The sequence below is a fragment of the Bombina bombina genome, chromosome 1 (assembly GCF_027579735.1).
Source record: "Bombina bombina isolate aBomBom1 chromosome 1, aBomBom1.pri, whole genome shotgun sequence".
In the NCBI taxonomy this organism is placed as follows: domain Eukaryota; kingdom Metazoa; phylum Chordata; class Amphibia; order Anura; family Bombinatoridae; genus Bombina; species Bombina bombina.
The window spans coordinates 435,275,650-435,298,333 of NC_069499.1; the positions used below are offsets into that span (position 1 = coordinate 435,275,650).

At 40.3% G+C, this 22,684-nt stretch overlaps 1 protein-coding gene across 1 annotated transcript in view; it reads right to left on the reverse strand.

Moving 5' to 3' along the window:
* Positions 1-2,817: 2,817 nt before the first annotated feature.
* The window catches only part of TTC21B (tetratricopeptide repeat domain 21B), a 397,674-nt gene continuing 377,807 nt past the window's right edge, over positions 2,818-22,684 (reverse strand). Inside the window, exon 29 of the mRNA XM_053698392.1 lies at positions 2,818-5,804. Coding sequence (XP_053554367.1) covers positions 5,727-5,804 — 78 coding nt within the window. The 3' untranslated portion in view covers positions 2,818-5,726. The remainder of the gene's footprint in view (positions 5,805-22,684) is intronic.

Genomic DNA, 22,684 nt, shown 5'->3' on the forward strand with positions numbered 1-22,684 from the left:
TATTTGGAGACCTATTTCTTATAAACCCCTCACTTAGCATATACCGTAGGCCTTGTAACATGGTATTAAGTGATAGCTATCCCATTACTAGCGTCTAAAAAGTTTAAGAGCTTAAAAGTAGCATATTTGCATAGGTAGGTTTGGCAGTCTATACATTTTAGTATTCTTCAGCTCACTATGCATACGAGATATTTCAAATTATAGTTTTAAGCATAGCTATTTCACTGAGAGTCTACATATTATATCATTACTCTTTGTATCTTGTTTACTTGGCCTATTACTACATGTTTAAATTCTTAATGTTAATATTTTATGTAACAGGAGCAATCTCACGTGCCTTCTATTATGTTTTACTGCTCCTAAACTCAAAGAAAAAACAGCAAATGTGAGGTTTATCTCTAATTTATCATACATGACTGTGACATAACAGATATGTTTATGTATTGTGGCAAAGCGAGTGGAGTGTATCTAGAAGGTCTTTCTCTCTACACCAACACTTCAGTTGATGTATTGCTTGTGTGTTATTGTTTACGTGAGGCATAATTTGCAATACTTTTAACATGATGTGGAACCATGGTAGTTTTGTAGGTACAGAACTAGGCTCTATTATGCCAGATATACCCTTAGCCTAATAAGTAACTAATTCACTTTTATTTTTCCCTTGTTACCCAATGTTGCCCTGTGACACTAAAGCCTGCCTACTTAGTAGTTGCTTCCTATCACATTTATTTCTCTACCTTCTCCCCAGCCCATAGTGAGCCTCTTAGTTCCTAAGCTATATATCCTATTTATAATACCCACCTTACCACTCCCCCCCCCATAATAATAAACCTCCTATTCTAGGAGGGCTAACCACGCGGCTTATCTTTTCTATGCCGCAGCCTATTTATCCTCGCAATATTACCTACACAAGAATGTTAATAAGTTCTTACAAAGTCTAGTAGTAGTGTTTGAATTTAACGCAACATACCTACATATCTCACTACACTAATTATACTTAAGAAAGAATCCCTCCCCTACAGTGCTGTAAACTTTTCAAGGTCCATGAGTGACCTCACGTGTTATTGAAGGATATTATACTTACTATAAAACAAGGTTGTAACTTTTCTTTGTACTATAACATCTTTGTTGTTGAGATAATCTTATATTGCAAAAATTGACAAAATGATATTTGATGTACATGGATATATTATTGTACGTGTTGAAAACCTCAATAAAAACTTATTTAAAAAAAAGAAAGAAAAGAAAATGTGAGTATAGGGGTAATGATAGCAGAGAAGGAGGGGAGTAGCTGTGAGGGGATAGGGTCAAGGGGACAGGTAGCGAGGTGAGAGCACAGTATAAGTGCCGAAACTTCTTCCTCAGTAACAGGGGAGAATGAGCTAAGTTTAAAGTTATGTGGGTTGTGGTTGATTGAGAGCATTTGAGGGGGTGAGAGAATGGAATTATGTTGAGAGCTGATTTTGTTTCTGAGTACTATATACAGTATTGGTGGGTTAAACAGTGTCACTATATACAGTAATAGGGGGTCAGAACATCTTACAGACTGTGGGCACAGGGTACCTCCTTTTGCAGACATGTAATCTGATTCAAAAAATGTTTACTGTGCTAAATGTAAAAAAAGAAAAAAAGAAAAGAAAATAAGATATGTATCAAATTCACCTGGGGGGGGGCTTATTCGATTCTTGCACCTGGGCCCTGTGGTTTCTAGTAACGCCTCTGGTTAGGTAGAATATAAGCGTGTTCTGCACTTCCATTTCTAACAGGTACTGAAAAGATCACAATTTCATAATCGAATTACAGGAAAAGAGAACAAAATAAACAAACAAAAGTATATTGCAGACTTCTTTTATATATATATGATTTATCATTTTATATTACCATCTCAAAGTATTTAATATCCCTTTGAAAGGTCAAAATTGTTATGTGCATAATGCATTTAAATTTGAAATAGAAGCATTTTTGCAATATAACTACATTAGCAAAAAGGCTTCTAATAAAAGTTATTACTTTTTTTGCAGCATACACACATATTCTGTAAAGGCCCGTGCACTAGTATTCAAGCTCAGAGAGCTGAAGTAGGTTTGTATTGCTTCTGTGAAGACAAAATGTGTGTCATACAATCCATCACTGACTCTCTGAGAAGGTGTGGTGTTTAAATACTGATGCACAGGCCCTCGCATGATATATGCATATGCCACAGAAAAACAGTAATACTTGTTAGTAGAAATAAAATAGAAAGTTATTTAAAATTGTAAGATCTACCTGACTCATGAAAGAAATAAATTGGGTTTCATGTCCCTTTAAGAAAATGACTAAGGATTATGGGAAATGTGATAGATTTAAAGCTCTGGTGTGTTGGGGTATCTTTTGCCTTTTTCTAGTGGTTTGGAGGGAAATTCTCACACATAGCTTGTGGATTCTCACCATCTGATGAAATAAACATATACAAATTTTAATAAAAAAGAGTGCAAACAATGGTGTGTGTTTTGTTTTCTAAACTCTATAGTCAAAACAAGAAGGGGTTAACCTCATATAAATGATATAAATGTGTGTATATTTATATGACATTTTTTTAAAGTTTTGACAAATTACATTTCCCCCAATAATATTCTGAGAAGTACAAAATTTGGACAGGGTCCCTTATTTAATGCAATATATTTTTTTTATTTTATATACACTGTATATATATATATATATATATATATATATATATATATATATATATATATATATATATATATATATAAAATAAATATTAATCATGTATAAATGTGTGTGTGTGTGTACGAGCAATAATGAGCTTCACAAAATAAATACATTTACACAAAAAGTTGATAATTTATTTGGGATACAAAATAAAAAAATGTATATAGCTATGTAGACATACATTTTTTTAAAGGTTACAGACAAAAGCCACATTTCTTACGAATTGTCACAATATCCATTAGAGAAAGTTTCCAGATTTGTTGCTGGACATATGGAATGAGAGAAAATACTTCTTATAGGAAAATAATGCACACAAGGATATTGGTCCTATGAAAAAAAAAAAAAATTCTAATTAAAGCAAAACAAACTTTATGGAGAGACACCTGATGTCTGCTAAACAATTACATTTCACAGGACATATTTCCCCCGGTAATGATACTAACTTTCTAGCGACTGCTGGACTGTGAGGGTCAGATTGAACTGTAATGGATACGCTCCTCTGTAAGGTCTATGTCAGAATCTCAATAGTTGTTTGCCTTAGATCCATTGAGGTTTTGTTACCTTCCAGCTTTGGACAAAGCTACAGCTAGACCTTTTAAACTAAATCTCTTTAAGTAAAGTATTTTTTTTTCTTAAAATAGAAAATTAAAAAAAATAAGAGTGTGTCAATGATAGTTAAAGGGACAGTCATGTCCAAAAAAACCTTTCATTATTCAGATAGGGCATGTAATTTTAAACAACTTTCCATTTTACTTTATCACCAATTTTGCTTTGTTCTTTTGGTATTCTTAGTTGAAAGCTAAACCTAGGAGTTTCATATGCTAATTTCTAAGACCTTGAAGGCCGTCTCTAATCTAAATGCATGTTTAAAAAAAATTCACCACTAGAGGGCATTACTTCACGTGTTTCATATAGATAACATTGAGCTCATGCTCGTGAATTTACCATGGAGGCAGCTCTGATTGGCTAAAATGCAAGTGTCAAAAGAACTGAAATAAGGGGGCAGACTGCTGTGGCTTAGATACAAGGTAATTACAGAGGTAAAACGTGTATAATTATAACTGTGTTGGTATGCAAAACTGGGGAATTGGTAATTGAGGGATTATCTATCTTTTAAAACAACAAAAATTCTGGTGTTGACTGTCCCTTTAAGTTATTTAAGTTTTGTGAAAAAGACAGAGAATCCCAGTTAAAGTATATGAAATTCAAACCATGTTTTTGTGTTTTTTTTTGGATGGAATGAAATACTTGACATTCCCAAAGAGGCTGATCTTAATATGCTATTAATAAAACATTATTTTGTCAAATATAGTAACAGAACCTTAAAAAATGTATACAAAATGTGACAAAATATCACTTTTGTATTTACACATATTTTATAGTAAGTTAGAAAATAAATAGTCCCAAATATTTGCTCTTATTCAGTTTTCTTACCTCACTTTGCTTGGCTATACGTTAGACTGAGGTATATGTGAGGTGAAAGGGGTTTTATAGAGCTCTTAGGGTTTGGAACTCTTTGCCTCCTCCTAGTGGTAGAGAAGAGTAATTCCCAAAAGTAAAGGATCATTGACTCTCACCACCATGAAAGAAATTAATTTATCAAGTAGGCATAAATTATTTTTTTATTTGTTTGTAGTTTAGTAGTCCCCCCACCGGCAATCGGTAGCTAAGGCCCCCACCCCACTTTTTTTTTGTGCCCCCCTCTCCCTTCAGTTTTTTTTCTGGTAGCGTAGGGCACATACCACTCCCTCTCCACTGCTGGACCACGCACCCGCCTTATCTCCCACACCTGTCTATTTGGGTTAAGGGGTAAAACTAGTATACACAAAATATGGATATCAAAATGTTAATTTTTGATTGTAATACAATGTTTGGACTTCGTTTAAATACATTAGCAAGTCATGTTTTGCATTTATGATGGTTTGAGTGAAATATTTCCTATTAACCAGATTATTATATTTGTAACTTGTGTATGTGTCCTTCCAGGTTGGAATGGCTTAAACCACTTGAGATTGCAAACAATATTCCCTTTCAGAAATCCTAATGGATTAGAATGGGGATCACTACTGGGCTTTCATTAAAATGTCAATCTACAGCAGTATTTTTTTAACTCTTCAAGTACCCCCTAACACACACAAACTGTGATTGATTTACCTGTGACCTTCTAGGGAAATATTAAAAATCTGTCTCCTTAAAGGAACACTAAATTCAAAATTAAACTTTTATGATTCAGAAAGAGCACACGATTTTAAACAACTTTCCAATTCACTTCCATTATCTATATGCACACTTTATGAGTTACCAGCTCCTACTGAACTTTGCAAGAGTTCACTGTATATGCACTTTGTGATTGACTGATGACTGTCACATGATGCAATGGGAAGGAAAATTGTACTAACTTTGAAATTTGTCAGAAAAAAATCTACTTATTTGAAATTCTAAGTGCTTTTACATTGTCTTTCTTATTATACATTTGTTGATCATGAAATATTACTGTATTAATAGTTGTTTAAAGGTTCTTAAGGGCTGGAGTTGAGGAGCTGTGATAGATAAAAACTAACCACTAACCTCTACCAGTCCTTGCCGCATGTTAGTAAGCAGACTGACAGAATGAGAATAGCAGAATCACAAGAAAAAGCACACTGTGCCTATAACTTCTAAAATGCAACAGCATCATCTACTGGATAAAGAGGTTGTTTGCTACAGTTTCTCAAAAGTCTGTGTTTAATATCATCTGACAGTTGCGCTGTAATAAAAAATATAAATCTGTTTCATATGCATTAACCGTGTTATACAATTAATGTAAATATCACATTATGGGATATTCACTAGCTTACATGTTGCCAGTGAGCCCGCAATAACTACTTAGCTCCATTTAGTTATATCACAGTCATTTTCTTTACAATTCTATTTAACATTTACTGATAAGTAAATTAATGACAGTTAAAGCCAAATTTAAACAAGAGCCCAAAACTGAAATCTAGTATCTTTCTTTCTTCACTATATTTCAAAGTTCTTTATGTTCTTAATGCAGCTCTGGATTTGTCAAGTATATCCTTCCTTATTTTAGGATAATTAGGATGAAGTTCTAAAACCTGTTAAAAAAATAAAACACAAGTAAAAAACCTAGTAAAATATCTAGTATTTTTATAATTAATCAATAAATAAATAGTGTTTATGTTTATGAATTATAACGCCATGTAATGAAATAAAATTCTGGCATGAAAAGGGTGGACAGACCTGATTTCAATTTAAAACATATTGAACCTTAATGCAAATATAAGTCCCTTATAATAATCATATTTGATGTGGAAGCTGGATGCCCTTTAACCCCTTAATGACCACAGCACTTTTCCATTTTCTGTCCGTTTGGGACCAAGGCTATTTTTACATTTTTGCGGTGTTTGTGTTTAGCTGTAATTTTCCTCTTACTCATTTACTGTACCCACACATATTATATACAGTTTTTCTCGTCATTAAATGGACTTTCTAAAGATACCATTATTTTCATCATATCTTATAATTTACTGTTAAAAATAAATAAAATATGAGAAAAAAATTGAAAAAAACACACTTTTTCTAACTTTGACCCCCAAAATCTGTTACACATCTACAACCACCAAAAAACAACCATGCTAAATAGTTTCTAAATTTTGTCCTGAGTTTAGAAATTCCCAATGTTTACATGTTCTTTGCAAGTTATAGGGCCATAAATACAAGTAGCACTTTGCTATTTCCAAACCATTTTTTTTTTCAAAATTAGCGCTAGTTACATTAGAACACTAATATCTTTCAGGAATCCCTGAATATCCATTGACATGTTGTATATTTTATTTTAGTAGACATCCCAAAGTATTGATCTAGGCCCATTTTGGTATATTTCATGCCACCATTTCACCGCCAAATGCGATCAAATACAAAAAATAGTTCACTTTTTCACAAATTTTTTCACAAACTTTCGGTTTCTCACTGAATTATTTACAAACAGCTTATGGCATAAATGGTTGTAAATTTTTCTCTGGGATCCCCTTTGTTCAGAAATAGCAGACATATATGGCTTTGGCGTTGCTTTTTGGTAATTAGAAGGCCGCTAAATGCGACTGTGCACCACACGTGTATTATGCCCAGTAGTGAAGGGGTTAATTAGGGAGCATGTAGGGAGCTTTTTGTGGTAATTTTAGCTGTAGTGTAGTAGACAACCCCAAGTATTGATCTAGGCCCATTTTGGTATATTTCATGCCACCATTTCACCGCCAAATGCAATCAAATTAAAAAAAAGTTACATTTTTCACAATTTTAGGTTTCTCACTGAAATAATTTACAAACAGCTTGTGCAATTATGGCACAAATGGTTGTAAATGCTTCTCTGGGATCCCCTTTGTTCAGAAATAACAGACATATATGGCTTTGGCGTTGCTTTTTGGTACTTAGAAGGCCGCTAAATGCCGCTGCGCATCACACGTGTATTATGGCTAGCATTGAAGGGGTTAATTAGGTAGCTTGTAGGGAGCTTGCAGGGTTAATTTTAGCTTTAGTGTAGAGCTCAGCCTCCCACCTCGAACATCAGACCCCCTGATCCCTCCCAAACAGCTCTCTTCCCTCCCCCACCCCACAATTGTTCCCGCCATCTTAAGTACTGGCAGAAACTCTGCCAGTACTAAAATAAAAGGTATATTTAGTTGTTTTTTAAGCATATTTACATATGCTGCTGTGTAGGACCCCCCCTTAGCCCCCAACCTGACTGATCCCCCACCAAACAGCTCTCTAACCCTCCCCCTGTGCCTTAATGGGCGCCATCTTGGGTACTGGCAGCTGTCTGCCAGTACCCAGTTTAGTATAAAATAGTTGCTTTTTTCCCCCCCCCCCTTTTCTGTAGTGTAGCTCCCCCCCCCACCAAAGACCAACCCCCCACCCCCTCCTAGATAGCTTCAATTTATTTATTTTTTAACTTATAACACCCCTTTCCCCACTTTTATAACAATATATTTTCTATAGGTTCCCACCCGCTTCTGCCCCGTGCAGCCCTCCCGCCGCCTCCCGTGCACGTCCCCATCGATCCCGCCCCCCTCTCCATTACCCGGCCCATCGATGGCCGCCCACCCGCCTCCCAAGTCGGCTCCCACCCACCAACGATACCGGCCATCGATGTCCGGTGCAAAGAGGGCCACAGAGTGGCTCTCTCTGCATCGGGTGGCCAAGGGGTGTTATTGCAGGATGCCTCGATATCGAGGCATCACTGCAATAACTGGAAAGCGGCTGGAAGTGAGCAGGATCGCTTCCAGCCTCTTTAAACCCCTAATGTCGTACAGGGTATGTCGCTGGTCTTTTAAGACCAGGTTGTGTGCGACGTACCCTGTACGACTTGCGTCGTTTAAGGGGTTAATAATAATAATAAGAGCAGGTATTGGCGCACCTCAAGACACATGAGACCACAAATTATTTCACATATTTTAACTTTTTTCCATTTTTTCATTAATGCTGCAAAAATTGCCTTCTTAATATTTCATAATTTTTTTAATTTTTTTAAATAAAGATGGGATCTTAGTCACACAATATGCCATATTCTGCTCAGCCAGTGACCACTTACAAGGTGTCCCACAAAAGACTGGTCCTAACTAACATTTTAGCCAAGCTAAGCTCAAGAATACCATTCTAATATATCAAAATAGAATTTCCAATCTCTCATCCAGACTGCATGGGATGAGGCTTCCTGGGTACATGTTATTACACATACTTCAAACTTGTTTCCCAATGCTGCAAAAAATTGCCTTCTCAACACCTCTTAACACTATGAAGTTAGCCAATACAATTCTAATATACCAAAATAACATTCCAACATTACAATAGTATATCTCTCATCCAGAATGCATGGGATGAGGTTTTCTGGCTTTATATACACACAGTTAAATATCTGTGTCTGGAACACACCTGAACTGGGTGGAGTGCTTTAAACCAAAAGAGCCTTGGTCAGTTTCCCCAGTGATAAATCAGAAAGAAATAATGGTTAAGCGCATCTAATAAAAGCATATGTTTTTAAATGCACATATTGTGGAGTGCTGCCAAAGTGACCAAAATGTATATAATAATAAGAGCAGGTATTGGCGCACCTCAAGACACATGAGACCACAAATTATTTCACATATTTTAACTTTTTTCCATTTTTTCCTTAATGCTGCAAAAATTGCCTTCATAATATTTCATAATTTTTTAATTTTTTTTAAATAAAGATGGGATCTTAGTCACACAATATGGCCATATTCTGCTCAGCCAGTCACCACTTACAAGGTGTCCCACAAAAGACTGGTCCTAACTCTAAAATTTTAGCCAAGCTAAGCTCAAGAATACAATTCTAATATATCAAAATAGAATTTCCAATCTCTCATCCAGACTGCATGGGATGAGGCTTCCTGGCTACATGTTATTACACATACTTCAAACTTGTTTCCCAATGCTGCAAAAAATTGCCTTCTCAACACCTCTTAACACTATGAAGTTAGCCAATACAATTCTAATATACCAAAATAACATTCCAACATTACAATACTATACCTCTCATCCAGACTGCATGGGATGATGTTTTCTGGCTTTAAATACACACAGTTAAATATCTGTGTCTGTCTAAGGGGTTAATACACATACAGTACATATAAACACACAAACATAACAATGATTTGTTCTTAAGCTAAGAGTGAGTAAACTGCATTTGAGTGTACTAAAATGATTATATAAATCTACCTTTTTCACACATACATTTGGTTAAAAATATTACTAAAATCTGTTGGCAATACACTTGATTATTAACTATTACATCACAATGCAGAATAGAGCATCAAGCACATATAAGAATGTCCATAAAACTGGTACTGTAAGCTCAGCAATGAGTTACATTTTAAGTAAAAACAAGAAAACTCTGGATGATAGTATTTCTTTCTAATGACACGGTGAGTCCACGGATCATCATCAATTACTGTTGGGAATATCATTCCTGGCCAGCAGGAGGAGGCAAAGAGCACCACAGCAAAGCTGTTAAATATCACTCCCCTACCCACAATCCCCCAGTCATTCTCTTTGCCTGTAGGCGGAGGTGAAGTTTAGGTGTCTGATGAGAAGTTTTCTTCAATCAAGATTTTATTATTATTTTTAGCAGGGTAAGCTTACTCTGTTCCTTTCTGAGGTCTAGCCTAGTCCACATCAGTCTCTTCAGTAGGGCAGTGGTGGCTTTTGAGCACTTGAGAACTTGTGAGGTACAATCCTCACTGAGTTTTCTCAAGAATCTGCTGCCTTAACTAGAAAACCTGAGTAGGTTTACATGTGAGGTGCTGCACCCTCTCAAACCAGGTGAGCTGTCCTGCTGCTGGACAGCACTTTCAGGTAAGTGCCATTTTAATTTTCTTTTGCAAGGAGATTTCTGGCACTTGTTACAGCTAAAAGCTGTCTTATTTAATATGGGACTTTATTAAACCTTCATGTTTAGGGTTTCTTTTAGGCAGTTTCGGCACTAAGACTGTGAGGTGATTTATGGTGGCTCAGTGTGTTATAGTAGTTTTTATACTTTAACTTTTGGTCATGGAGATTACTGTTGTAAGATTTTTTTTTTTCGGCAGTTAGGGCTATGTAACCGCTCTGTATTTGAAAAGGGGATTGTTTCTTCTGTGAGGGAAGTCGCTCTGTGAGCTGCAGGACAGGTAGGCACCTCAGTAAAGCTACTGAGGTGTATAGGTAGCCTGCGGTCTATTTGATTTGTTGCGCTAACACACATTTCTGAATAAAGACACAGTACACATTTATTTTATTTTCAAATAAAGAAGTTTTACACTTTATTTTTATTTTTACATAAGATGGATCAAGATGCTTTTCAAACCATTATCCCAGGCGAAGTTGCTGCTTGTCAGTTATGTTTTGATGCTCAGGTGGAACCTCCAGTTCCTTTTTGTTCCTCATGCAGCATTGAGAGATCTTTAAGTTATAGAGATAAAATATTTGACCATTAGCCACCATTATCCCAGGCAAATGCTATTCAGGTGTCTCCTGTTGCAGATATGCCGCAGCTTTCTCCTCAAGCGTCCCAACTTTTTCAGTTTCCACATACAGTGCCCTGTGTTTCCTCTTGCAATCCTGTAGGATTTTCTCTACAAGACATTGCTTCCCAGGTATCCCTTGTGGTATCTGAGGCCTTGTCAGCTTTTCCCATGTTGCAGGGAAGGCGTAAAAGGAAATTTAAGGAAACAGTAAGATTTCTGATTAAGTTCTGGCTATCTAGTGTCCTTTCCCATAAGACTAACGAAGAAGACATGTTGGTAGCATCTGAGGGGGAAATCTCAGACTCGGACAGTATAATTACTTCTTCTGATGCACACAAGGTATCCTTCTAATTTAAGTGAGAACACCTTCGCTTATTACTTAAGGTGGTTTTGGCTACTTTGGACGACTCCAACACAAGTATCGTAGTCAATCCTAAAAAGTCTAGTAAATTGAACAAATACTTTGATGTTCCCTCTGCGGTGGAAGTTTTTCTGGTTCCTGACCATGCTGCAAAGATTATTGCTCGAGAATGGGAAAGACCTGGTATTCCCTTTTCTCCATCTCCTATTTTTAAGAAGATGTTTCCTATAGCGGATTCTATTAAGGAGTCGTGGCAGACGGTTCCTAAGGTAGACGGAGCAATCTCCACTTTAGCCAAGAGGACTACTATTCCCATAGAGGATAGTTGTTCTTTTAAAGATTCAATGGATAAAATATTGGAGACTTTACTAAAAAAGATGTATGTCCACCAGGGTCTACAATGGCAACCTGTAGTGTGTATCGCCACTGTTACCAGCGCTGCGGCTTACTGGTTTGATGGGTTGTCTGAATCTCTTCAGACGGATACCCCTTTTGATGAGATTCAGGACAAGATTAAGGCTTTAAAGTTAGCCAATTCCTTCATTACAGATGCTTCTTTACAGGTTATGAAACTGGGAGCTAAAATTTCTGGTTTTGCGAAACTAGCCCGCAGGGCCTTGTGGTTGAAGTCCTGGTCTGCGGATGTTTCATCTAAATCTAAGCTCATGGCTATTCCTTACAAGGGTAAGACCTTGTTTGAACCTGGTTTGGCGGAAAATATCTCATATTACTGGAGGGAAGGGTTCTTTTCTTCCTCAAGATAAAAAGAATAAGCAGAAGGGACGTCAGAGTAATTTTTATTCCTTTCGTAACTTTAACTGCAAGTCTTCCTCCAAGCAAGATCAAGCCAAGCTTTCCTGGAAGCCCAACCAGTCCTGGAATAATGGAAAGCAATCTAAAAAGCCTTCAGCTGATTCTAAGTCAGCATGAAGGGTTGGCCCCCGATCTGGGAGTGGATCTTGTAGTGGGCAGACTCTCTCTTTTTTCCCAGGCTTGGATAAGAGATGTACTGGATCCCTGGGCGGTGGACATTGTCTCCCAGGGATACGAAATAGACTTCAAATATCTTCCTCCCAGAGGCAGGTTTCTCCTCTCCAGATTATCTGTAGACCAGATAAAAAGAGAGGCGTTCTTACATTGTGTCAAGGACCTTGCCGCCCTGGGGGTAATAGTTCCAGTTCCCTTTCAGAAAAGACGTCTGGGATTTCACTTGAATCTCTTCATAGTTCCCAAAAAGGAGGGAACTGTTCGACCAATCCTAGATCTAAAATGTTTAAACAAGTTTCTCAGAGTGCCATCCTTCAAGATGGAGAATATAAGCTCCATTCTTTTCTTGGTACAAGAGGGTCAGTTCATGACAAACATAGACCTAAAGGATGCATACCTTCATGTTCCCATTCACAGGGACCATCACAAGTTTGAGATTCGCCTTTTTGGACAATCATTTCCAGTTCGTGGCCCTTCCATTCGGTCTTGCCACAGCTCCCAGAATTTTTTTCAAAGGTTCTGGGGGCTCTTTCAGCTGCGATCTCGGGGTATTACAGTGGCACATTATCTGGACGACATTCTGGTTCAGGTGCCATCTTTTCAACAAGCAGAATCTCATAAGGAGATCTTGTTGTCTTTTCTTCGATCCTACGGATGAAAGGTGAATCTGAAAAAAAAAGTTCTCTGGTTCCAGCTACAAGGGTCGTATTTTTCGGGACCACAGAGGTCAGAAAAAGAAAGATTTTCTACTCTTGTTTTGCCCTTCAGTCCTCTCCACGGCTGTCAGCAGCTCAATGTATGGAGGTAATCGGTCTGATGATGGCTTCCATGGACATCATTCCGTTTGCTCTGTTACATCTCAGACCTCTGCAGTTTTGCATGCTCAGACAATGGAACGGGGACTATACGGACCTGTCTCAGTGTGTAGATCTAGATCAGGTGTCAATAGACTCTCTTCCGTGGTGGCTTTCTCAGGATCATCTCTCCCAGGGTACTTGCTTCCGCAGACCCTCCTGGGTGACTGGGTGATTGTGACCACGGATGCCAGCCTTCTAGGTTGGGGAGCAGTATGGGGGTCGTTGAAGGTTCAGGGCCTATGGACCCAGGAGGAGTCAGTCCTGCCCATAAACATCATGGAGCTGAGAGCAATCTTCAATGCTCTTCTGGCCTGGCATCAGTTAGCCTTAGCCCGGTTTATCAGATTCCAGTTGGACAACATAACCTCAGTGGCCTACATCAACCACCAAGGGGGAACTCTGAGTTCCTTGGCAATGACAAAGGTGGCCCAAAGTATTCAGTGAGCGGAGACCCACAACTGCTGTCTTTCTGCGATCCACATCCCAGGAGTGAACCATTGGGAAGCAGATTTTCTGAGCAGACAGACTTTTCATCCCGGGGAGTGGGAACTTCATTCTGATGTGTTTTCCAGCTTGACCCTCAAGTGGGGGCAGCCGGAGTTGGATCTCATGGCTTCTCGTCAGAATGCCAAACTTCCGAGATACGGCTTGAGGTCCAGAGATCTGCAGGCATTTCTGATCGATGCAATGGCAGTTCCTTGGAGCTTCAGTCTAGCATACCCGTTTCCTCCGTTCACTCTCCTTCCAAGAGTCATTGCTTGAATCAAGCAGGAGAGGGCGCCTGTAATTCTCATAGCCCCGGCGTGGCCTTGCAGGATTTGGTATTCAGACCTAGTGGAAATGACCTTCTACTTCAGGGTGCCTTCCTTTATCCAAATCTCATTTTTCTGAAGCTGACTGCTTGGAGATTGAACGCTTAGTTTTATCTAAGCGTGGATTTTCAGAGTCGGTCATTAAGACCTTGATTAAGGCTCGTAAGCCTGTGACTCGCAGGATTTACCATAAGATCTGGTGTAAATACTTGTATTGGTGTGAATCCAAAGGATACTCTTGGAGTAGAGTAAGGATTCCTAGGATTTTGTCCTTTATCCAGGATGGTCTGGAGAAGGGTTTGTCGGCAAGTACTCTAAAGGGTCAGATTTCGGCATTGTCTATTTCGTTATATAAGCGCTTGGCAGATATGCCAGACGTGCAATCGTTTTTGTCAGGCCTTGGCTAAAATCACAGCTCATTCCACATGGGCTCTTTCTTCTTCCTGGGCCTTCAAAAATGAAGCTTCTGTGGAACAGATTTGCAAGGCTGCAACTTGGTCATCTTTGCACACTTGACATGGTGAGTCCACGGCCTGCCCTGTATTCAGACAGTTTCTTTTTATATAAAACCTCAGGCACTTCTGCACCTTGTGTTACTTCCTTTCTCTCCTTTCCCTTTGGTCGATTGACTGGGGGATTGTGGGTAGGGAAGTGATATTTAACAGCTTTGCTGTGGTGCTCTCTGCCTCCTCCTGCTGGCCAGGAGTGATATTCCCAACAGTAATTGATGATTATACGTGGACTCACCGTGTGAAGAAAGAAATTTATCAGGTAAGCATAAATTTTGTTTTTCTCACTGAACACTTTCCATTTAAAGGGATACGAAACCCAGACATTTTCTTTTGCGATTCAGATAGAGAATACAATTTTAAACAACTTTCCGATTTACGTCTTTTATTTAATTTGCTTCCTTCTCTTGTTATCCTTTTGCTAAAAGGTTTATCTAGGCAATCTCAGGAGCAGCAGAAAACCTAGGTACTAGCTGTTGATTGGTAGCTGGATATATCTATTGTGATTGGCTCACCCATGAGTTCAGTTAGAAACCATTAGTGCATTGCTGCTCCTTCAACAAATTGTAAAATTGTATTCTCTATCTAAATCATGAAAGAAAAAAATAGGTTTCATGTTCCTTAAAGGGACAGTAAAGTCCAAATTAAATTTTCATGATTCTCAGAGTGTCAAATTTTTAACAGCTTTTCAATTTCCTCCTATTATGAAATTGGCTCAATTATTTTGGTATCCCATGTTGAAGAGTAAACCTATGTGAGTTTATATAAGCTCAGGAGTGTTCACATGTTTTTAGCAGTCTATTACAGAGTCATAGAGTGCTTACGACAAGTGCAAGCTCATGCTCCTGAGCTCCTATTAACCTACCTAGGTTTGCATGCTGTATTAAATCATTAAATATAAAATTTGGACTTTACTGTCCTTTTAAATATGAAACAAATTAAAGAGTATTACAGTACTTGAGTCTTAAAGAGAATTACAGTATTAGAGTTTTTTTTGTAAAACAGATGTATCTGTTCTGATAAATCAGGGGGAGATCTTCCTCCAAGTCATTAATCAATCAGGCCTTAAGGCCCAGCCACACCTCATGATAGTCTCCAGATCAAAAAATAAATTTGTGAGTGTTTACAAGCCATTATTACAGTGATTCAACTCCTGGCCACTAGGTGGAGGCCCCATAGATGGTAAGAGTCCACGAGCCATTACTCCTTGAAACTATTACCACATCTGTGGAGTCCACAAGTCATTTGGGCGGGGCCAAATTTTTTGAAAGACAGGTACCTAATTTCTAGACACTGCTTCCTGAAGAATTTTCTAACCAAAACCTTCGCAAGAAGCAAAAACATCAAAGTGGTTTAATGTAGTAAAGGTATGTAAGGATGACCCTGATGCTGCCTTGCAAATTTGTTTAATAGAATTTCATTCTCGGATGCCCAGGGAGTGGAAAACTGATCTAATAAAATAGGCTGTAATGCAACTTTCGTGCCTCCAAGTAAAACTAACGTTTTAAGCACAAATAAGGAGAAATTCCTGTAGTTTCCAAGCAGTAATCAAAAGCATGCAAGTGGGGGGGGGGGCGTGTTTAAGCAGCGCCGTGATAAGAAGCAAATTCAGAAAGCTCCTCTACTAGAAATGACATTTTCATAAGTATCTTCTCCCAAATATATTACTTTGACTCACAGTTTCACATATCTACTAAGGAGAAGTCAAGGAGCAGTTTGATATAATTATTTATTAGATACCACAAGCAGAATCCATACTGGGTGAGTCTGCAGGTGGCGGCCGCCATTCACATATGCAATTTCCCCCCCTCGGTTCCCTTTGTAACCGAGTAACGCAGTATTCATCTGCAACAAACTTCTGGCAACTAAAATACTCTCTCAAAACCATGGAGGAGGACTATGATTCAATTCTATGTTTACTTGCTGACTTGGATCTACAAATACAGTCCGGATATGATGATCTTATATCGACCATGCAGAATCCACGGGACACAGATAACTTATCCTGTAAGATAGAAGTGGCGGTTCCTAGATGCTATGGAGATGTATTCCAGCCGATCGAGAATCTAGCAGCAATTCCTCTAACGTCAGATCGCTCCACAGGAGCCACGCAGGAGGAGGCAGAGTTTGACTCAGGGCCCTCTCTTCCAGATGCAAGGGATGCGGCCTGTCTCCCGGGGAGGTATGAGAGGGCCACGTGGTTTCAGCTAAACCCACACTTGCATGGTGGCCCTGGAGATGGAGGACCTAGAGATTCTGATTCTCGCTGATTGGAGCCGATATGTTTGTGCTGGGAATGCTCTAAACCGGAGATCAACCAGAGCTCGTATTGTATTGCTGAATCATGTCTCTCCACTAGCAGCAAGAGAAGGGGAACACTCTGTTTTGGGCAGAACGGGAGTAGGTTAAGTTTTTTGCTTCTCTGGACTTATTATAGGGACAAAACCTGATAATTGCAAAAATACCATACTTACTAATTTCCAAAGTTGCAGGTTTATGTCTATAGAATTCTCTCCTGTATTGGGGTGGACATTTTAGATTCAGAGCGTGAACTCTATGTTTTGCTGTATGGGAATACATGGCAGGGGTGATTGTAGTGACATCCTCTTCAGTTTTAAGCATGGTGGGACAGAAACTACAGATAGGATATAAGTAGATTGCATTGTCAAGTTAAGTGTACCTACTATCTATAAAGTTAAGTGTATTAAGATAGCCTACTGTATGGAATATTTTTGTGTGCCAGTTATGTTTATTTGCTCAAGCTATTATCACTCAGTTGGGTTCGGATAAGTACATAGCTAACACTGTTTGGATGTGCAAAACTTGCTTTATTAGCCCAGTATAAATCTAAATCCAGTATGTAGAGAATATATGGGGTATACATTTGGAAAATGTGCTCCCATCTTGATATTTATAAAAGGTATATCTGAGTGGATGTCACCTATATGATTGCATTACATCACTCACATTAAACCATACCTGGCGTTTGTTTATAAGAAAGCCTCAATTAGTGTCCAAATTAGGCCTCATCATATAATTATTTGCAATATAGCAAAAAGACCCTTGCAAGTTATAGGTGATCTAGGGGAAGAATTATATCTTAATATTTAAAGAGCTAATCCTTAATTTTTATTTTGCTCCGGATCCTCCTTGTCCTTAATCCCAAATATTCTGTATTTCTTTATTTTAAAGGCCCAGGAGTGGCCCGTGTATTGATTGGGGTTGGGACTTGTACAAGTTTTAGTTGCCATACGTTTTACATTAGATTAATATTATATACTTTCCAACCTAGTACCATATTTCTTATATTAGACAGTGGCCTAATACTCTCAGTAACCTAGTTGAAAGTATCACCTTATTAGGCAGAGTATTATTATAATGGAGTATTACAGTCATCATTTTATCGCCTACATACTACAACGTGTTTGTTAACATATTGATCTTCTTACCATACTTTGTTTATCACTATATAAGGTTTATAAGCTTTTCAGGATGCTGACAATATGAAAAGTTTAATATGGTTAAATATAGGAAAAAGAGGTAACGTGTTATTATGATCATTGTACTTTGTTTATGTATATAATTTGTGAGCTGGAGGTTTGAACGTAGAATTTTTTTATTGAATGGACATGGGAAAGAAGGGGTATGGATGTGCTCTTTCGATATCTATGTATTATTGTCATATGTATAAAAGGTAACTTATGTTCAAAATGTATCAAAATGATCTAGATTGTATGCTGTTCATGTACCTCAATAATTGATTTAATCAAAAAGCATGCAAGTGCTGTATAACCGGTGCTTAAAAACATAAATTATGCTTACCAGATAATGTTATTTCCATCATGGGGAGGAGAGTCCACGGCTTCCTTCATTACTTGTGGGAATTAAGAACCTGGCCACCAGGAGGAGGCAAAGACACCCCAGCCAAAGGCTTAAATACCTCCCCCACTCCCCTCATCCCCCAGTCATTCTGCCGAGGGAACAAGGAACAGTAGGAGAAACATTAGGGTATAAATGGTGCCAGAAGAAAATATTAAATTTAGGTACGCCCAACGAAGATACGGGTGGGGGCTGTGGACTCCTCCCCACGATGGAAATAAAATTATCAGGTAAGCATAATTTATGTTTTCCATCTAAAGGGGAGGAGAGTCCACGGCTTCATTCATTACTTGTGGGAAACATATACCCAAGCTCTTAGAGGACACTGAATGAAACCGGGAGGGTAAAAAGGTGGACCCCTATTCTGAGAGCACCACATCCTGTAGAACCTCTCTTCCAAAAACAGCTTCCGCAGAAGCAAAAACGTCAAATTTTTAAAACTTAGTGAAGGTATGCAAGGAGGACCAGGTAGCTGCCTTGCAAATCTGCTCCATAGAAGCCTCATTTTTGAAGGCCCAAGGCGAAGCCACAGCTCTAGTTGAATGAGCCATTATCCTCAGAGGAGACTTATGTCCCGTAGTCTCGTAGGTCAAATGGATCAAACTCCTCAGCCAAAAGGACAAAGAATTAGCAGGTGCCCTCTGACCCCTGCGCTTCCCTGAATACACAACAAAAAGTGACTTTGATTGCCTGAAATCCTTTGTAGCCTGAAGATAGAATTTCAAAGCACGAACCACATCCAGATTATGAAGTAATCTCTCCTTAGGAGAAGAAGGGTTAGGACATAAAGAAGGAACAACTATCTCCTGATTGATGTTACGGTTAGACACCACCTTGGGGAGAAACCCCAAGCCTGTGCGAAGAACAGCCTTATCCGCATAAAACACCAGATAAGGGGGCTCATATTGCAAGGCCACTAGCTCAGAAACTCTGCGTGCCAAAGCAATAGCCAACAGAAAGAGAACTTTCCATGAGAGAAGTTTTATGTCAAGAGAATGCATAGGTTCAAATGTAAACTTCTGCAAGACCCTAAGTATGAAATTTAAGCTCCAAGGGGGAGCAGTCTGCCTAAAAACAGGCCTGATTCGAGACAGAGCCTGAACAAAAGATTGGACATCAGGAAGATCAGCGAGTCTCCTGTGCAACAGAACAGATAAAGCCGAAATTTGTCCATTTAGGGAACTAGCGGCGAAACCCTTCTCTAGACATACTTGGAAAAAAAGACAAAATCCTGCATACCCTCACCCTATGCCAAGGGTAGCCATGACTCTCACACCAAGACAAGTCTTCCGCACCTTATGATAGTGTGACCGGCTTTCTTGCCTGAACTAGAGTGTCAATCACATTTTCAGAAAAACCCCTTTCTGCCAAGACTAAACGTTTAATCTCCTTGCAGTCAGCCTCAGAGAATCGAGATTTTGATGTTGAAAAGGACCCTGCTCCAGCAGATCCCTGCGACAGGGTAACCTCCACGGTGGAGAGGATGACATCCCCACCAGATCCGCAAACCACGTCATCCTTGGCCATGAAGGAGCAATCAGAATGAAGGATACTCCCTCCTGCTTTATATGAGCCACTACATGAAAAAGAAGCGGTAATGGAGGAAATATGTATACTAGACCGAACCCCCAAGGCATTGCCAATGCATCTATTAGCTCCGCCTGTGGGTCCCTCGACCCGTATCGGGGAAGCTTGCAATTCAACCTTGACCCCATGAGATCGATCTCCGGCGTCCCCCATCTGAGACAGATCTCCGCAAACACTTCAGGGTGAAGAGACTATTCCCCCGGATGAAAAGTCTGCCTGCTGAGAAAATCCGCCTCCCAGTTGTCCACACCCGGGATGTGAATCGCAGAGAGCGAACAGTTGTGGGTCTCTGCCCACTCCAGGATCCAAGACATCTCCCTCATTGCCAGGGAGTTCCTCGTGCCCCCCTGGTGGTTGATGTAAGCCATCAAGGTAATATTGTCCGTCTGGAACCTAATAAAGCTGAAGTCCCCCAGACGAGGCCACACCTTCAGAGCATTGTAGATCGCTCGAAGCTCCAGAATATTTATTGGAAGAAGAGCCTCTAAGCGAGACCACTTCACCTATGCCATCCTGGCACCCCAAACAGCTCCCCATTCCACCAGACTCGCGTCCGTGGTAACAATCTCCTAGGACGGTCTCAGGAAGAATGTCCCCATAGACAGGTGATCTGGAGCGCATCCACCAGGAGAGGTCTGAGATGAAACCTGGTGAATGGAATGATGTCCATGCTGGAAACCATGAGCCCAGTCATCTCCATGCACTGAGCTACAGATGGTCTCACTGTAGACTGGAGGGCAAGACAGGTAGACGCCATCTTTGTGCATCGCTTGTCCATGAGAAAGATCTTCATGGACAGGGAGTCTATGATTGTGCCCAAGAACTCCACCCTGGTACTGGGAACCAGATAACTCTTCTCTAGATTGATCTTCCAACCATGAGATTGAAGTAACTGCAGCAGGACCCTGGTGTGGGCCTCTGCCAGATGGGATGACGGCACCTGAACCAGAATGTTGTCCAGGTACGGCGCCACCGCGATCCCCTGGGATCTGGCAACTGCTAGAAGGGCCCCCAGGACCTTTGTGAAGACTCTTGGGGCCGTCGCCAGACTGAAGGGAAGAGCCATGAACTGGAAATGCTGATCCAGAAAGGCAAATCTGAGGAACCTGAAATGGTCCCTGTGAATCGGTCATTAGCTGCCCCTCTTAAACTAGGGGCAGAATGGATATGATCGTTTCCATTTTGAACGATTGAATGGACAGGAACTTGTTTAAACAATAACCCCTAGAGCGGAGAGATCCCACATGCAACCCAGAAAGGCCTCTCTTTTTTTTCGGGTTTGACAGCAGAAATTTGACAGCAGGAATCTGCCCCTGGGCAGAGAGGACTTGAACCCTATCCTGTAACCTTAAGCGACTATCTTCAGGGGTTCTGAACGTCCTGCAACCAGAGACAATCTGCCCCCCACTCGTTCTGCAGGCAAGTTGGGGGCCGCCCCTTCATGCGGACTTAGTCTTGGCAGAGTTCTTGTGCTGTTTAGACTTGTTTTAAGCTTGAGCAGGTTTCCAGGGACCGTTTGGTTTGGTTTGGTCCGCTTTCGCAGTGGACTGTTGGCATTGCGCCTTATCCCCATGAAAGGGATGAAAATTAGCACCCTTAGGTTTCGCCTTCTTATCCTAAGGAAGGAAGGCACCCTTGCCTCCTGTAACCGTGGATATGATATTGTCTAGATCTGGACCGAACAGGATCTTGCCCTTAAAAGGCAAAGACAGCAGCCTCGTCTTAGAGGTCATGTCTGCCGACCATGATTTTAGCCACAGAGCCCTGCGTGCTAGAACTGAAAAACCGATACCTTAGCATTCAGGTGAACAATCTGCATATTAGCGTCATGAATGAAGGAATTGGCCACCTTTAGGGCTTAAATCTTTTCCTGCACCTCCTCGAAAGAGGGTTCACCCTCAGTCATATCAAATAAGGCATTGCACCAATATGACGCAGCTCCTGCAACCGTGGCGAATGCCGCCACTGGTTGAAAAACAAACCCTGTGTGTTGAAACATCTTTCGTAACATGTTTTCCAACTTTTTATCCATAGGCTCCTTGAACGAAGAACTGTCATCTAAAGGGATCGTCGTCTGCTTAGCGAGCGTGGAGATGGCCTCATCCACCTTGGGAATAGTCCCCTACAACTCTAGCTGGGCCTCTGGAATGGGGAAAAGCTTTTTAAAGTGAGAAGAGGGGGAAAAGGAAGAACCTAACCGCTCCCACTCGTTCTTTATAATGTTCGCCATCTTGACAGGAACCGGGTGGGGAGACCACCCTATCCTCATAAACCTTGGGAATGGAGGGCTCTTCTGGAAGCTTGGGTTCTGGAACCTCTAAAGTAGCCAGCACTTGCTTTAATAAAAAACGCAAGTTCTCCATCTTAAACCGAAAGCAGGGCTCCTTCGCTGCCGGAGGTTTAGATGACATGGACTTCGGCCCCTGAAAGGGCCCCTTCCAAAGCGTCGGACGGGGCTTCATCATCGTACCACCCTACTGGGGCGTCCGCCAGAGACAAATCCTGGGTAGGGTCGCTATGAAAAGCTCTACGCTTGCGCTTAGCAGAACGCGGCAAAGCATGGATCACCTTAGCGACTGCCGTTTCAAGCTTATCTGCGAAATCAGGCGGCCAAGCAATCTCTCCTGAAGGGGTAACAGTTGGACCCTGGGGTGCTGCATGTGGGACAGGGGACTCCATTGGGAAACGCACCTCATGGGACGGAGATCCCTCAGAGGTGGATGGCTCAGTAGTGCTAGACATTCTCTTATGTTTGGAAGTCGTGTGGAACACAGTTGCGCAGGCTGGTCTACCAAAACCTCACAATAAACACAGGTATAGGACTTAGTTAAAGAGAGAGTACCCTCTAACACGTCAGAATCCTCCATAGGTTTTATTACAAAAACTAAGACATGCACCTTTATAACCACCAATGGCCATGGCACTCTCCACCTCCTATGACCCGTACTGTAGAAACCGCATT